Raw genomic sequence first — 18,119 nt, 5'->3', positions numbered from 1 at the left:
TACTCCAAGCTGTCTAGGAATCCTGTTTACACACACAGGTGTGGGGATTGAGGAAGCAGCTGCTGCATACGTGGGCAACCGTCTTCCACATGTATGAAGAATTGGGATTTTTCAAACTTACAAAAACCAATTCAGCATAGGTATTTATCATTCCATTTTTATCTTAGTCACAGAATACAAAATTAGCCAGGCATGGTAGCACGTGCCTTTAATTCCAGGAACCAGAGACAAAAGAATCTCTGTGAGTTCGAGGCCAACCTGGTCTACAAGAGCAAGTTACAGGGCAGCCAGGAATACACCACCACAAACAAACAAACAAACAAACAGATTGTCTATTAATGAAGAATGTAGCACTTTTTTAATAGTAGAAATATCTACTGGATTCCAAAAGATTAAAAGGCACAGGGAGGCCATGGGCTCATATGATAAACAGAATTTAAGTTATTTTGTAAGAGCTAGATGCCACATTTAGGGGAAGACTTACATCTTCTTTATTTCTTAAGTTGTGATGACTAATTTCCGTTGTTTTTCATAACTAATTAGTTTGACACATACTTTGAGACCCTAACACACACACTTGCCACTTCTTAGACTGGTACCACAGAAATAAACAAATCGTATATAAATCCTTGCCCACGCTGAAGCTATAGACAATAAACTGAAGAAGTGTGCTGTATAGTAGGAAACGTTAACAACTATTAGAGAGGGAAAAAAGCAGAGACTAGGGACGAGCAGGGTGACATGAAGCCTGGTGACCTTTGGAAAGGTTCAGAGAAGGCTTCTCAGGGAAGCGACATCCAGCAAAGGCATGAAAAGAATGAGAGTGAGGTATTTAGAGAGCCAAATAGCAGGCTCAAGGTCCTGGAGACTGCGCATGCGCCAGCCTTTACTAGGATGACGGCTGTGATTGCCACAGTGCCTAACGTGTATTAGGAAAAGGGGTAGAGAGAGATAGTAAAAGGAGACACAGACCATGTGCTTTTCCATGGAAGGACTTGTTTCACAGAAGCAAAGGGACAGCCACCAAAGCTCGCAAGGCCTTCATGAAGACTATCTTTGATAACTCTGTTTGAATTAATACTACGTGTCAGCCAAGCATAGGGTGCACACTTGTAAACCCATCACTGGGGAGTCTTAGGCTGTGGGATTGACAGTTTGCGGTCAACTTTGTTTATATGGGAAGTTCAAGGTCAGCTGAGGATACATGGTGACGCTCCTGTAAAGGAATTATCTTCCTAAGACTACAGAGTATAGAGCACTTGATAACATTATGCTACCAGTCAGTTTAAGTGTTAATTTTCAATTTTATAATTATGCTTCCCGGTGATGATGGCATATGATGAATTTTTCAAAATGTAAACAAACAAATTTGAATACAATTTAAAATTATTAAATTTATATACTGAATCACTAGTTTGAATGTTGTATATGGTATCAAGCATAATTTTAGAACATGTTACTGAGCAAAGACAGTTGATTCAATGGGGGCATCCATGAAACTCACTCGCTACTTAATTTAATATAGTAATATTTGAAAGCATTTGTAATGTTGCATGTTATCCCTATATGTGAATTTTTATTGATTTACTTTCTCCCCTTCTTTTACAGGAATATATATATGCAAGAGTAAGTACTTCCTTTTTAAAAGACTTTTCTTTCTTTCTTTCTTTCTTTTTTTTTAAGACTTTTCTTTTCAATTGTTAGTTTTACTAGTTCCTTGAGAATTTCATACAATATATGTTGCGCCTATTCACCCCTCCCCCAGATCCTCCTAGCCACGCCCCTTCCCCATCCAACATTGCACCTTCCCAGTAAGTCCAATTTGTGCTGCACATATACTCGCGGGTGTGAGGCTTTCCACCGTAGCATGCTTGACTTAGAGGAATACTGACTCTTCCTCTCCAGTAGCAATCAACTGCACTATCTCCTTGGCTAGGGGTGGGACTTCATATCTACCTCCCCTCTCCATTCTGAGATTTAGTCTGGCTTGGACTAGCACGGGGCTTCAGTGTGCTGTCACAGTGGCTGTGAGCTCATTATATACAGCTGCCCTGCTGTGTCTGTAACTCTTAGATGCATTGTGCCTCCGAGGAAGAGCATGGTATAGATGTCCCATTTAGTGTCGATCACTCCACAATCTCATTCTCTGAACCTTGACCAGTTGTGGGTATCTGTGTCCATCTCTGTGTTAGTTTGAATTAGATGTTCCCCCCATATGGCATTTGAATAGTTGGTTCCGGCCAGTGGTTCTGTCTGGAGGGCTGTAGAAGGTGTGACTTGCAGGAGGAAATATGTCCCTGAGGGGTAGGCTTTGAGAGTGAAAAGACTTGAGTTACTTCTGGTTTCATCTCTCTACTTCAGACCTGGGATTACTTAAGATGTGTACTCTTCATTTGCTGTTCCGTTTGCCGTGCCTGCCACTTGCTGCCATGCTTCCCAGCCATCATGGACTCTAATCCCCACTGTGATGGTGACAGACCCTAGCCCTCTGGAACCATAAGCCCGAACAAATCCTTCCTTCTGTCAGTTGCCTTGGTGTGGTAGTTTGAGTAAGAATGTCCCCCATAGGCCCATAGATTTGAATGGTTGGTCACCAGGAGGTGTGGACTTGTGGGAGGAAGTGTGTAACTGGCAGTGAGCCTCAAGGTTTCAAAATCCCACGCCAGGCCCAATGGCTTTCTGGCCTGAGAGAGAGAGAAGGAGGGAGGGAGGGAGGGAGGGGGAGAGGGATAGAGAGAGGGAGAGGGAGAGGTTGTGGAATCTTACTCTGTAACTAAGAAAAACTACTGAGGCCAGGCATGTGTCAGGGTGTCCCTGCATGGAAACCCACAGGGGCTATTACATTAAGCTATGAAGGTGAAGGATGGATTGATTGCTTTGGAGACCAAGATACTGGAGATGCCAGAATCATGGGATACCCACCGAGGAAAGCTTCAGACTGGGTGTGGAGCCAGCCCAAGGGAGAAAAGTATGTTTCGGTCAACAAAGTTGAAAGGACTTGGAAATCTGAAGAATGCTTTGACATCACATATGGAGATAGAGACCTTGGAGTTTGCCCTGCTGGTTTAAGTCTTGCTTTGGTTCAGTATTTCCTCACTGTGTTCCCTTTCCTCCCTTTTGGAATGGCCATCTGTTTTCTGTGTCATTGTGTGTTGAAAGCATGTGATATGTTTTTTTTTTTATTTTATAGATTACAGTTAAGACATTGCCTTGAGTCTCAGAAGAGACTTTGAACTTTGGGCTTTTAAACACTGTTGGACTGTTATAGGCTACGGGGACTTTTTGAAGTTGAGCTGAGTGCATTTTTGGCAGTGTGATATGGCTACAGACCTATATGGGGGTGGGTGGGCAGGGAGTGAAATGTGATGGCTTGAATAAGAATGGCCCCCATAAGCTAATATATTTGAATGCTCTGTCACCAGGGAGTGGCACTATTGGGAGTGGCCTTGGTGAAGTTAAGTGTGTCACTGGAAGTTGGCTTTGTAGTTTCAAAAGCCCAATCCAAGTTTCTCTCTTCCTGCTGCCTGTGGATCTGGATGTTAAATTCTCAGCTCCCTCAGCACCATGTCTGCCTGTGTGCCGCCAGGCTTCCCACTGTATGTCCCAGCATACTGATAATGGACAAAATCTTTGAAACTGTAAGCCATCCCCGCAGAAATGTTTTCCGTTTTAAGAGGTGTCATGTTCCTAGTGTGTCTTCATAGCAATAGAACAGTGACTAAGATGCTTGGTCATGGTATTTTTTTTACAGCAATGAAAATTTGACTAGTACAATCACTGTCCATTGCAGATAGAAACTTCTCTGATGAGGGCTGATCTATACATTAATCTATGGGCATAAAGATGTCATTACAAATCAGTTTAATGCTATATCCTGTTAGCAGAATAATAGTACCCCTTAGAACCTATGGCCTATCTAGCAGGTAATATAATCCAAAGGTAAATAAGCCTACAACAACTCCTACAACTGAAAAAACATACAGCACAGCAGCAAGATACAAAGTTAACATACAAAAATCAGTATTCTTCCTATATGTGAATGATGAATGAGGACACACCGAGAAAGAAATCATGGGAAAATACCATTCACAAGAGCGTCACAAAAAGAAAACTCTTGGGATGAGTCTTACCGAGTAAGTGAAAGCCTTATGCAATGAAAACTGTGCGACTGTGAGAAAAGAGACTGGATTAATTTTGCAAAAATGACTATGCTGCCAAAATCTTATAGATTCAATGCAATCCCAATCAAAATCCCAGCATAATTCTCCAAAGAAAAATGTAAAAGCCATAAAATTTCCATGGAAAGACAAACACTCCTGGATGGCCAAAAACCATGAACATAAAAATATGGTAGGAAGTGAGACCCGTGTCTCAAACCACACTGTGGAGGTATCATCATCTCAGAGTTCAAGTTATACATAGAACTATAGAAAAATTTAAATGTTAACTACTTGTAAATATGTGTGTGTGTGTGTGTGTGGTGGGGAGGTGCTGATAGAGGCCAAAAGAGGATGTTGGATCCCCTGGTGCTGGAGTTACAGGGGTTATACACCACGTGGCCTGAAGGCTGGGGACTGCACCTCACCTGGGTCCTCTGTGAGCAGAGGGCCAGTCTCACCCCTGAGCAGCCTCTCCAGGCTTGTACTTCTTTCTAACTTGAAACTTTATGATTGTGCATGTTTATGAAATATAGTCTAGTGTTTTGATGCAATCTAGGCTACATATTGATCAAATCAGGCTATCTAGAAGCAATACTTGCACTTGTTTTTTTTTTTATGAAAATCAAATATAAAAAGCATAGGGAAAGTTACTGAATATTTCTGAACAAATCATAATTTTTAGTTTTTGCAGTCAAGTGTGTTAGTCATAATAAATAAGTCTAAGATTGCAAATTCATTTATTGCAGACCACATTGTTATATGTGATTTCAATATTACTTTATTTCCAATTTTTTCAGAGATAATCTTATGTATTACATTGCTACATATACTTTACCAAACACATGGCAAATCCTAATATAATTTTAATTAACTTTCAGGTGACTTGCAATTCCACTCTCAGAAATTTATATCAAAGAAGAGATGACATTATTGTAACAAATTTAATGTCTAAGAACTAACATACAGTTTCAGTGCTCAACAGATAGGGCACAAGTCAGTTGTCAGTGTTTCAGGTGCTGAATTATCAAACATATGCATTAGCTAGAGTATTGTGCAGTTGTCAAAACTATGGGTTTGTATTCAGTGAGGATGAACCTCGTATGCTTCAACGGGAGGAAGAGATGGAGAAAGAGGCAAAGAGAGAGTGGGGTAGGGAGAGACAGAGTCACAGAGGCACAGACAGAGAAAGAGAGACAAAGACAGACACACAAAGAGAGACAAGCAGAGAGGCAGAGAGATTAAAAAGATGAGCAAACACCTCCTTTAAAAACTTTCCTGCTTCCGCCGCTAACCTGCAGTAGTGGTCAGTTTGGCTATGCACCCATTAGCCTGCTAAAGGGAAGGAGGCACAGCCATAATGGCGCCGAGCATTAAGTTTTCCCCTGGCGCCCTTTCCTCGAGTCAGAAGTGGCATGCTGCTCCAGGAAATGGGAAAGGCAATGTGTGTGTGTGTGGTGGTGGTGGTGGGGTGCAGGCTGTGCAATCCAGGGGCTCTCCCTAGCAGCCAAGGGCAGGCTTGTCCAGCAGAGTGCATTTAAGAGCTGTAGAGTTTTAAATGTCATCCCCCAAATTGTCTTTATTTATAGCAAGGGGAAAATGGTTTATTCTCCTGTAAACTGTTTTAAAAATAGGAAGTCAAAGACATTTATAACTTCTAAAATGTGTGTGTGTTCCTTGAATTGTCACCTTTCACAAACATCAAAGAGAGTATTAAAGTGGTCCAAGTCACAGGATCACCCACTGAAGAGTTCTCAAAGATGCTGCTGCCCAGATGCTCACATTCTCAGACGAGGGAAATGCCTGGTCTGCTTTCCACTCTCTCCTCAAAGGCTGCGCTCTGTTGCCTTCTTCGGTTTGACCTTCCTGTGCGTGCGCCCTATCTGACCAGTTAGTCCCACCCTTTTGCATTTCACAGTTCACTAAGAATGATATGTCACTTTCTCTCATATCTTTAAAATTATTGAGGAAACACTGCAAAATGATGAGAGGAAAAACTAGGGCACAGCAAGCCTGTGGAGTAGAGTACAACCATTGTCTCCTGCCTGCACATCTGCCTGCTGCCTCATCCATTACCACAGCAGCGGCATCTTTCCACGTCACTGAATATAAGCCCGTAGTTTTGACAACTGCACAATACTCTATCTAATGCATACGCACTACAATTCAGCATAGGAAATACTGACAACTGACTTGAGCGCTGAAGCTCTATGTTAGTTCTTAGACATTAAATTTGTTACAATACTGTGATTATTTCTTTAATATAAAATTCTGAGGGTGGAAGTGCCAGGTCACAGGCCATTTGATAACTGGTCATAAAAGTTTCAAAGAGTTCAGTGAATTTATACTCCCTATGTCCATATGTGAATCATCGGTACATCTACTGTCAGCACTAGAAAAAATTAATATCTGTATTCTTATGCTATGGCAATGTGGCAGGCCAGCAGTGATTATCTATGGTTTAACTTATATTGTTTATTATTTCTGCATTTTTCATGTGTATTTCACCATTTTGATTCATTGCTGGTAAACGATCTTTTTAAATGATTATTCACTTTATTGCAATGCTCATATTTTCCTAATGGATTTATAATCTCTTTTATTAGCAAACATATTAACCCCTGTGCAGTTTTTGTAGAATAGATTTTCCAGCTAATTATTTTCATTAACATAGTACATGCTGTTTTAAATTTTTTATTTTTTATTGGCACAGTGTTACAAACTAACTTTTTAAATTGATACGCTATTTTTATTAGGTTTTTATAGATTGTGTGCCTTGTTTAGTTTTAAGTGCTTTCTTATATGCTTTCTTTCTTTCTTTTCTTTCTTTTTTGCTGGGGACTGAGCCCATTCTGGACGCATGCTCTCAGTACTGAGCTAAACTCCTTCTGGGTTTATCTTTGAAAAGCAAATATATGGAAAGTATTTTAAGCGAAGTATGATGAAGGAGTCTAATCTTGCTGTTTTATTTCACATGGCTGGTCACACACCACGGTGCCTGATGTCGAATCACGTGTCTTCCCACTGAATGTGGACATCTTATGTATCATGCTTGAAGACTCCTTGGTTTTCTGTTGCTCTTCTGTCCATATATGTCCATATGTGTATGCATGTATGAATGTATGTACACACACACACATATAGGGCTGCACTATATATATATATGTGCTATATGTGTGTGTATATATGTTATATGGTAGTACTGAGTGTTATGTATGCATACCATATATGTGTGTATGTATGCATGTATGCATACACACATATATACACATATACACAAATATATGTGTATATGGCTGCACCATATGTGTATATATGGCAGTACTGTATGTTATCTATATGTACCATATGTGTATATGTGTGTGTGTGAGTGTGTGTGTATACCCCTGTGGCTGTACTAGCTTTAAAATATATTTTAATATTAGATATAATTAGTTTCTGTTTAGTATATTTAATTTTTCAGAATTTTCCTATGTACTTGAATGTTTTCTCATGTTTAAGCTTTATTTTTTCCCATTGATATTTACTCACAATGTTAAGAGGCGAGTCCTTGTACAACATGTGGCATGGCGGATAGTAATCCCTTCTCCTACGCCCTTTACATGCTCTGCTCCCCACTGGAGCGTGTCAGGTGTTTTAGGTGATTAGCATGGCAGCTTTCATATCTTTAAAATCATAGTGGAGATTTTCGAGGTTTTTTTTAGGATATATCAAATTTCTACGGACAAGATTCTCTCTCTGTTTTTCTCTCTCCGTCTCCCTCTCCTTCTTTCTCCCTCTCTCTCTTCCTGTCTTCCCTTTCCATTTCTTCATTGTCCTTACGTGGATCCACAGCAGCTCACATAGTGATAATCAGCAGCTGCCTTCTTACATCGTATCTGATGTAGCATAATCTAAATTCTGAAATTATATCTTGCAGTAACTGCTACTAATTTTGTTCTTGGAGTCAGCAGGTGGCAACCACCCTCTCTTTCTGCTTTCTTTCCCTCTTCTCTTCATTTTTCAGGGTTTTTTTTTTTTGTTTGTGTTTTTGTCTGAATCACAGCAAACGTACTTCCTATGAAACCAAGTTGTGTTTCAAGACAAATAGACATGGGTCTGCTACACTATTTATATCCCCAGGAGCCTCTCCCGGAGTTCTTGACAATTGAGTTGGGGGTGTTGACATGGGCGCAACCACCCAAATGACCTCCCCGTGGCTGTACTAGTGATTTTTCTGGCCTTCTCTGGTACTTGCTGCCCCCTTTTTTTTTGACAATTACCATTGAGTAATTTCCTTTGTTCTTTGAGACTGCATGGAAAGTAGGATTTAAGAACTTTTACTACCTTAATATCTTAATTTTATCCTCACACGATTAGCATTTTGGCCGAGTCTAGAACTGTGGGTTGACTGTAACTCACTGCCAGCGTTTAGAGGTAACTCTTGGTGCTGTCTAGTTTTCAGTGTTGCCTAGGTGTCGTCTGTGTTTCTCTCATTAGCATAAGAGTCTCCTCTGTCCCCAGTGGTTGACATTTTATGGGTGGCAAAGCATGACAGTTTAGTCTTTCTGGGCAGTGGGTGCTGTCACCGCCTGGCTTTTCTGAACTCTCTTCATGATGCCTTCCTCCTCCAGGTGTGTGCTGGTGTCTTACTGACTTCTAGATTTTTATTTCTGCTTTTACTCTTTTAATTTCCAACAGTCCTAACTTCTTCAGGTGCCCTCCCCTAGTTTAGGTTTTTTAGCACCCCATAAATTAGACAGCTTCTGAAATGGCGTTTTCAACTCATTATTTTGATCTCCAGCCCCCTCCACTCTCTACTCCCGTAGGCACTCAGAAACTGTTAATGATAAATTTTCTGGAATGATTAAGTGTGGCTTTTCCGTAGTTCCTGCTTCTCTATAACTCTGCTACATGAGCTGTAGTTCAGTCTCCTCCTTTATTCTTCTAAACCTTAATAGTTTTCTATTTATTGAGTTCTCATTTTTTTTTATTGCAAATACTATTTCTTATGCGGCCCTCTACAGTTTTCTTTATTATTGACTTAAAAGTTCCATAAGGAGATTAAAATTTTAAAAAGCTTTCTTTACGGTTACTATAAAATAAATATAAACTTAGAATATTTGTGGACATGAAGTGGAAGAAATTAAAAAAAAAAACCTACAGCCATTCATCGGGTTATATATTTCCTCCTCTTTTCCCTCCACTTAAAACATACAGGCATCTTTCATATGAAATATTTTTTCAGTTTTCCACCATAATTTTTACATTGCCCAAATATTATTTTTCCTACATTTAATCAGAACCATTTTACAGCAATGGAGACTGCTTAAAAAAAAAAAAAGTTAACTGTGTCTGTGTAACCTGGTTAATCCCCAATAGTGATGTGTAATGAGGTTCGTTGTGGCTCTATCTGGCACTCAACACTTGCCAGGAGAATTATGACACAATAGGACGCCGAAACATATCATGTGTTAATGACTGCTTTCAGTCTCAGCACAACACTGTGGAGCATTGTCACACATTCGGTTCCTTACTATGGGACAGGCAGGTGACAATTGGCTGATGTGGGGACAGCATACGCGGGACTCATCTGCCCTCACCATTATCGAAACGTAATCTCCCTAGGAGGGATTAATTAGAAATGGCAGTGAGCTTCGTGACATCAGGCGCCCGGAGTGCTGTTATCTTACAACGCATCCTGTATCTTCTCTTCCGTAGTGTAGTCTGTCCGAGGCAGATACCAGAACATTATCGATCATCATTTCGACAACTGAAAAAAAAATACGTCTGAAGACAGCAGCACCTGGGAAATCTCTCATTCTGTCAGTCACTTCTCAGATTTGCATTTGCGATACTTTAAAGTAACAGCAATCATTTCTAATTATCATTTGAAGCATAAAGCAAAGGTGCTAGAAATTGGATGCCGAAACCTGGTAGAAACGGGGCAGTGGTAACACGTGGCCTCAGTTACGGGCCCAGGTTGGTGTGTGACAGATCTAGATGTAGGAGGAAGAGGAGCGGCTCACAGAACAACTTCGCCAGTTAAAATGCCTGCGGTGTTTGCTGCCAGCTTGCCGGTTTGTTTCTTCTGGTTTTAAAAATGTCCGTATATGCATATACACAGAGATGACTCTAATAAAGGCTCTATTAACATTTTTCAAAGGTTTGTGTTTCTTTGGGGTGGTACTTTTATTACTCTTTGAATGATTAAATAAATTAATGTTTGAATGTATTTAGAGAACATACTCGCCGGGCGTGGTGGCGCACGCCTTTAATCCCAGGACTCGGGAGGCAGAGGCAGGCGGATCGCTGTGATTTCGAGGCCAGCTTGGTCTACAAAGTGAGTCCAGGACAGCCAAGGCTACATAGAGAAACCCTGTCTCGAAAAAACAAACAAACAAAAACAAAAAACAAAAAAAGAGAACATACTCACTAGACATTCTGACTATAATCACATAGATACTGTTCCTGACTTGTTTCTTGTTTCGTTAAATTATCTCCCCAGGAATATAAACTATTGTGAAGGGATAATATCTCCGCTTTGATATATTTTTTAAAAATGTTGCCTGCTACTGACATCCCATCATTAAAATGCTTTTAGTTGAGTTTTCAGTGTAATTGTTTCATCTACGTCACTCAGTTCTCTTAGAAACCAACAGTGTTTCTCTTTCCTCCCACCCTGATCTCCTTTTCTGTCTCCTGCCCCCGCCCCTCCCCGTCACCGCCTCTCCTTGCCTTTATCTTTCTGTTTCTTAACAGATTTCAAGTACGAGTAAAAGTCTATTAAAGCAACTCTACTTTTTTACAAATCTATAGTATTTATTCTGGTTTTCCTTTCAAAATGTTACCGTTCTGTTTGTTATAACGTTTATATCTGGTAAGCTAGTATAATTTATTTCAAGATATAAGTAAATGCCTCCTTTTGTTATTTATTTATCCAATTTAAAATTTAGGAGTAAATTTTTCAAAAGAAAATTAAATATGACAGAAAGCTTTAAAACTCATTAATTTCTTGGTCTAAATATGAGCATTAGTAAAATGCAATTACGGTGGAGATTTAGTGGTGACAGAGAAATTTGTCATAAATTGGAAAGTAAAATTATTACAGACAGTGGTAAGAAAGATGATGAAGATAAAACAGGGTGATGTAATAGAGATCTGTGTGCATGTGTGTGTGTGTGTTCGTGTGTGTGCATTCATGTTTATGTGCATGCACACATGGCAATTAGTTTCCCATTTTCAAATGAAGAGTTGAATAAAATGGTTTCTAAGATGCCTTCAGACCATTTTATAGTATTAAGTATTTTATATTCACTTTATTTTTCAAATCACATAACTATTATATATCCCCACTAGTATATTTTTAAGTACAAATAGAAGAAAGTACAAATATTTTTTAAATACAAATACCTATTGGGATTTTTTTTTTTTTTTTTTTTTTGGCCATTATTTTCTGTCATCATTACTTGTCAGTTGCCTAAGCCAATTTTTTGGAAGTCACTGCTGGCTGAAGCTCAGGGACAGTGGTTTGGATAATGGCTTGACTGGGCTGGTGACTCTTTCTCCTGCACAACCCAGGCTAATGGGAGTGCTCCCACCCTGTCTCCAAAGCACCTGTGGAAGTGCCAGATGTGAGTGGCTGGCTGTCTCTTGCAAGGAACTGTGAGGAAGTGATGAGGAGGCATCACGTGTGTGGTGCCAGGTAACGAGAATCTGAGGGCTGTTCTATTTGTTAATCTGAGGGCTGTTCTATTTGTTACAAATCTTCTGGAGGCGATGGTAGGATCTCTGAATGCAGAGCCATTCAGCTTGGTGGAAAACAGAGGACAATGTTTAGTTTTGACCATGTTTTTTTCAGGTCACCTGTTTGGATTTTTCAATACTGAGTTTATTTTGCTCACCAGTAGTAACAAAAATAGAGTGAGGATTTTGCTTTTCTTGGATGCTTTGGGAAAATGCATTCTCAAGTATAAAGCATGGTGGACACACTGCCCTGTAAGCAAAGCATGCATGGGAGCTTTGGGATAGGTGGGGATAACTTCTTTGTTTTCTTTTAAGTTTTTGTTTGGTTAGTAGGATCTTCCAGCCTTGCTTTCTTTTGTCATGTCTTAGCTCTTTTCATTTGTAAATTTTTATATAATTCAAAGAAAGAAAAAAAAAACTGTTTTAGGGCCAATCTTATTTTAATCACAAAGTGAAATAAAAAAGTCAGTCAATGGATGTATGGATATCATTTACTGTTGTAGAGGCAAGCCAAACCTGCTGGACATGGGCTCTTTGATGATCAAACCCATTCAGCGTGTGATGAAATACCCGCTGCTGCTGTGTGAACTTCGGAACTCAACCCCTCCCTCCCACCCGGACTACCGAGCGCTGGAGGAGGCCTTCACTGCAGTGAAGGACATCAATGTTAACATCAATGAGCTAAAAAGAAGGAAAGACCTAGGTAGGTGGGAACATGTGACTGTTTACCATGATGGGAGTGTTCCGTGTGTGTGTGTGTGTGTGTGTGTGTGTGTGAGAGAGAGAGAGAGAGAGAGAGAGAGAGAGAGAGAGAGAGAGAGGGAGAGGGAGAGGGAGAGGGAGAGAGAGAGAGAGAGAGAGAGAGAGAGAGAAGGGGGCAGGGGGAGGACAGAGGGAGAGAGGGAGGGACAGAAGGAGGGAAGGAGGGAGAGACCTGACCACTGTGTTCTCAGCGGTATACTGTGAGTGCACTGTCTTCCTGCTGCTAAGTATCTGTAGAGAAAGGAGTAGATATGGCCCAGGAACTGCAGCCTGGGGAGGCCAGTGCAGAAAGGGGCCAGGCCAGGGCCAGGGCCACGTGATGGGCTCCAGCTGGTACATTTGACCCATTTGATCCTGACATACAGAATGATGATTGTAGGAGAGGGGTGTGTTTAATTGTTTCTGTAATTGACAAATGATTCTTAACTATTTCAAGCTAAGCTCTTACAATTAATGCCTAGTTAAGTACTAATTTCATGGACCCCATGTGTCCCTGGGGTAGTAGACCTGCATCCTGTCAGTGGGACTAGTGCTCACAAAGCTCTTTAAATTTTTTTTTTTACTTTTACATATACATTTATATTATTACATATATATATAATAAATTACACACAGCAAGAAGGACCACATTAAGCAGGTGTGTGTTTTCAATATGAAATGTCAGCTCAACGTCTGAATAGTGACAGCTGGTTAGGAAAGCTAGTGCAATGACTTCATTTTCTTTGATTGGTTTTGTTTTCTCAAATAAGTAAAAAGCAATATATTTGTTCTAACAAATTAAAACCATAAAAAATAGAATAAAATAGTAAGTAATAGAGTAAGAGATACAATAGGCAAAATAAAAAGACTGCATACATAGGATGTCTGCCTAGAATGTATTATTATTATTATTATTTCAGCAATAAGAACATTCTAATAAAAAGCCAATAAAAAAAGAACAATTCACAGAAAGCTGTGCCAGTAATTTGGGGAGTGAAAATTAAAATTCGCAGTGGCATCTTAATCTCTTAAGCCAGAGAATGCATGCCAATAGCCAGTACTATTCAAAAACATTTCTATACTTGATCTCAGACAAAAGGTGGGAAAGTGTTCAAAAGATTTACATAATAATCCAGTAATGGATAATAAACTATATTATGCACTATGATATGATAAGAAGATTAAAAATCAATGACATAAAATGCTTGTATTAACTGGTTTAATTACAAAAAAGTTTTTTGAAAGGTGTTTTATTTTATTTTTTTATATAGCCCCAGGCTATATAGCCCAGGCTGGCCTTGAAAGTCTGATCCTCCTCCTACCTGCTGGGCTTATAGGGTGTGCACCACTAGGCTTGGCTCAGTCTTGAGTCTTATATGGTCAGTATATCACCATTGCGACAAAGCTCAAAGATGGCAAACAGTAAGTACATCACCGTGGACTCTTGGATAACCTAATCAGCAGTGCTTATGGTTGCACTCTTACCAGCACTGAATGTATCAAACATTTAGAACAAGGTAAGAGGTGGTGATTAATTTAATGGCAAGTAAAAATGCTAAGACATACTCACCTGGCTCCAAACCACAGACCTTGTGAAAAGCCAGCCTAGGCTGATTCCCTATTTCCTAAATCTCTAGATAGTATGGGTATTTCTTATTTTCTAGTACAAGTAATTTTTTTTCTTGCCTCTCTGGTACGGAGGGTAAAATCCATCCTCTTCCCTAGTCTAGGGATTTCTTTTACAAGAGAGGTAAGTTAACCTTGACCTTGAGTAGCTTTGAGTAGCCATGTCTTTGAAGAACTGAGTTTCTAAAGGTCAGTGGGGGCTTGGGGGGGTGCTAGCAACACACTAGGCAATGGAGTAATGAGGTAATGACCCCTGCAGAAGAGGCTTAGAATCCCTATAAATCCTGTCCTCGAGATAAATATTGGCCTCAAAAACTCTAGCATGGTGTGCACCCTGGCTGCACACAATCAGATACATCGCTGCGTTCTTCCTTTTCAGTTCTAAAATATAAGAAGAATGACGAGGATGAATCACTTAAAGACAAACTATCTAAACTAAATATTCATTCAATCAGCAAGAAGTCAAAACGAGTCACAAATCATCTAAAGATCCTGACCAGAGGAGAGTCACAGGTAATTGTTCTTCTTGGACCACCTGCATGCTCTCTGGAAGCATTAACTCTGCCATTCTTTTGGTGGCAGAGAAGCTTGGCTTTGATCTTTCTGTGAATATATCTAGAACCCAAAATCAAGGTAGTGCCCCCAGGATCTTCATTTTGGGGGTCTGGGGGTTTTAGCCCTTTCTCAGTGTCCACTGGGAAGGCAGACAGAGATGTATGCAGGACCTGTGGAGGCAAAGCCACAGGAAACCTGACACTCAGCACACACAGTCTCCCTCTTCAAAGCCACTCACTTCTTTCTCCATCTCACTTTTATTTCTGCTTTCAAGTTTTCCTGTTATCCTGGGGTTCTCCTTATTTCATCTAAAAACAAAATAGTGTTTAGACATATAACTCAGTGATGGTTTTGGTGCTCTTACCACCGTCTGTCCCCCAAGATTGCCTGGATGGACATTATATTCCTGGGTGACTGTCCTTAGTCAGCTGTCTAATGTAGCTTACACTTTAGTCTCGACCTCTTATAATTAACAGACAGATTCTTTAAAGACTTCTACATTTTTAATCTGCTTAAGGAGAATCAAATGACGTATTTTCAAAGGACAGGTGCTGGGGTTCCACTTAGTTCAAGGGCACAACCTAAAACTCTGTGTTTATACAGACATCCCAAGAGTTGTGAAGTTAATGAGCCTGAAGTAAGTGATTAGTGGAATGTGTATTGAGAGTGAAAGATAGAAAGTTCATGGCTTGAGGATGCAATGGGCTTCTCCTTGAAATTAGGGAGGGCAGGGCTACGTTGTCATCTTTTTCTTTTCATTTCCCTTGTGACCACGCTGACTTTACCACTTGTGGGACTCATAGTCAGCACCATCCTTGTATTGACTTCTTTATAACTTTCTAGGGAGTCACTAGGTCCACCACAAAATGAGGCTTAAAAAGGAGGGATGCTCTGGGAAGTTTCGAACATTAGTGCTGCATGGTAACTGATCATGAAATGTGATAATTGGGACATTTCCTCTAAAGACAACAGTAATAAAATCAAATTGAAAATGAGCTTAAGGAGACAGTAGCCCCCTGTAGGCATTTATAAATGTAGTGCAGAAATTCTCTGCCATGCTTTGTCATTTTGCTTCTGACTCAAGACAGTTCTGTTGAATAGAGCCGACAGCTTCTAATCTGGGGCAGGCTTTTTGTGGGGGCCGTTCTATTCTTTCCCATATTTATCATTAGCTTTTTTTTTTTAACACTGTGAACTAAAAGTGAATTGTAGCTAAAATAGCCTGAAGGGATATTAATTAGATTTTTCCTCTTAATCTTTATAGAGGATGGCCTGTCAGCAATGAAGCATTTCACTGTTAATCAGAAAATCAGCTGCATAGGCTGGACTGGCGAAGAGATAAATCTCAAATCAATCAATTTTGTACTTGTCAGCAGCTCAGGTGAAATATTAGTAGAGTTAGGGTGTAAAGCTATTACCCAGGAGGAAGATTCTATTCAATCCATCACATACGTATTGAACTCTCGTGTACCAGGCACCGTGTGAGAGATTGAGAATTAGAGGTGAACAGGTATGGATTCGGAATCCAGGCTGCTTGGTTTTAATCCCAACCATACATATATAAATATAAGTTTCTTTAACTTGCTACTTTAAGGCAAAGACTATGTACCTGTCACAAAGAGATTCTCAGGCCAGCCCAGCCCAGCATAGCATAGTATAACATACCAAACAGAACATTCCATAGCAGAGCAAATGGAATATAGGATACCAGTCAAGCAACCACCTAGTCTATCTCTAATAATGATCCCGAGATGTGAGCAGATGGATAAAATCTTCCAGGAACCCAGCTTGCCAAATTCTGTGCAGTGTTTTCCCTAAACATATTGTCTTCGGCTGCTTGAGTGAAACTAGGTCAGTATTGTGACTTCATTCAAGTCCCACAGACAGTTTCACAAGGCTAAGACTTAGAAATGAAACATACTTCCTTCACACTCTATTTGCCTAAATCCAGCTGCAGGGGCATGGCTAGCTGCAATGGAGTCTGGGAAATGTGGTCCCTGGCAGGGCAGCCATATCCCCAACTTAACCCAGTGCTGCCAGCTCTGCCATTGGAAGGGCAGCAGGGGACTGTTAGCATCCCACAGAGCATCTATTCCTTTATCTCTACAGTGGAATTAATCACAGTGCTTGCTCCATAGATTTGTGTAAGAATTCAAATGATAAGGTGAGTGAAAGGCTTTTGCACAGTGTCTGAATATAATTAATGCTTAATAAATGTCAGCTATTGTTATTATTAAGACAAACTTCTTAATCTTAAATACTTAGGATGTATCAGTGGAGAAAATTGCTTAAATAATTAACTAAAGTTATAAGAGCACATAGGAGCAAGAAATTAATTTCCTTCAACGTGAAAAATAGTAATGAAAGTGGCATTCACAAAAGGGCTGACTCTTGAGCACAATCCCTAAAAATAAACAGAATCCAAGGCAAGAGGAGGGATGGCACATTCCAGCAAAATAGCATGAAAATCAATTAGTTATGGGGAGGCAGGCTTGGGCAGTGTTTCTCACAGTAATCCTGAGCACCTACTCCAAAATCATCTGGGTTCTAGCTAGTTACACAGAATAAAATATCCAGGGGTGGGATCCTTAAAATCTTCATTTACAAAAGCCTGTCCAAGCATGTCAGCATTGCACACAATGTTAGAGCAGAGACAGAAGGCCAAGGGTACTGTGTTATGTGTATTTTGCATAGAATTCTGCTGCCTATTTAATTAAGGCTTTCCTATACGAGTAAAATTAAGGGATTCAAAATAGGTAAAATATTACACACACACACACACACACACACACACACACACACATACACACAACACAACACACAGGTACATCACGCATCACCCACAAGTACACAGAAGAAGATGTAGGGAAACGTTTTACAGTCCTGTGGCTACTATGGCATCAGGGAGCTGGTACAAAATAAACAGCAAATTAAACTTCACGATATGACTTGTAACATTGCCTGGACATTAGTTTGTGCTATGTGCAGCTCCAGAAAGTTCTAAATGTCAGCATATCACAGAGTATTTTCATACTGAAAAGGACCTTTACATAATGTGCTGGGCCAATGTGGTCATGCCATTTTTGATTTTTTTAAAATTTATTTTGTACCATTTTTAAAATGCTAGATTCACTTGAGTTATGAAACTAAGTAATGCTGTGTGTGTTTTAGGTGAAAGACAATGCTTTTAACAGAGAAGAAAAGCTTTTCAGATCGCTAGAAAAGACTGTGAGACTTTGCGTGAAGAGCATTCCATCCTGCCTTCAGCACATAGAGGTGGGTGAGAGGCAAATGCTTCTGAGAGCGTGTGCTAGT

The 18,119-nt window shown here is 40.0% G+C and overlaps 1 protein-coding gene across 1 annotated transcript in view; it reads left to right on the top strand.

Annotated features, from left to right (window-relative positions):
* ARHGEF38 (Rho guanine nucleotide exchange factor 38) overlaps positions 1 to 18,119 on the top strand; it is a 123,771-nt gene that overhangs the window by 83,777 nt on the left and 21,875 nt on the right. Inside the window, exons 5-8 of the mRNA XM_084757391.1 lie at positions 1,609 to 1,626; positions 12,386 to 12,585; positions 14,629 to 14,762; positions 17,976 to 18,080. Of these exons, the coding sequence (XP_084613517.1) occupies positions 1,609 to 1,626; positions 12,386 to 12,585; positions 14,629 to 14,762; positions 17,976 to 18,080 (457 nt within the window). The remainder of the gene's footprint in view (positions 1 to 1,608; positions 1,627 to 12,385; positions 12,586 to 14,628; positions 14,763 to 17,975; positions 18,081 to 18,119) is intronic.

Source organism: Acomys minous (genome assembly GCF_964271855.1).
Source record: "Acomys minous genome assembly, chromosome: 14".
Lineage (NCBI taxonomy): Eukaryota > Metazoa > Chordata > Mammalia > Rodentia > Muridae > Acomys > Acomys minous.
The sequence above is the reverse complement of the archived record's forward strand: the minus strand, read 5'-3'. Positions and strand labels throughout refer to the sequence as shown.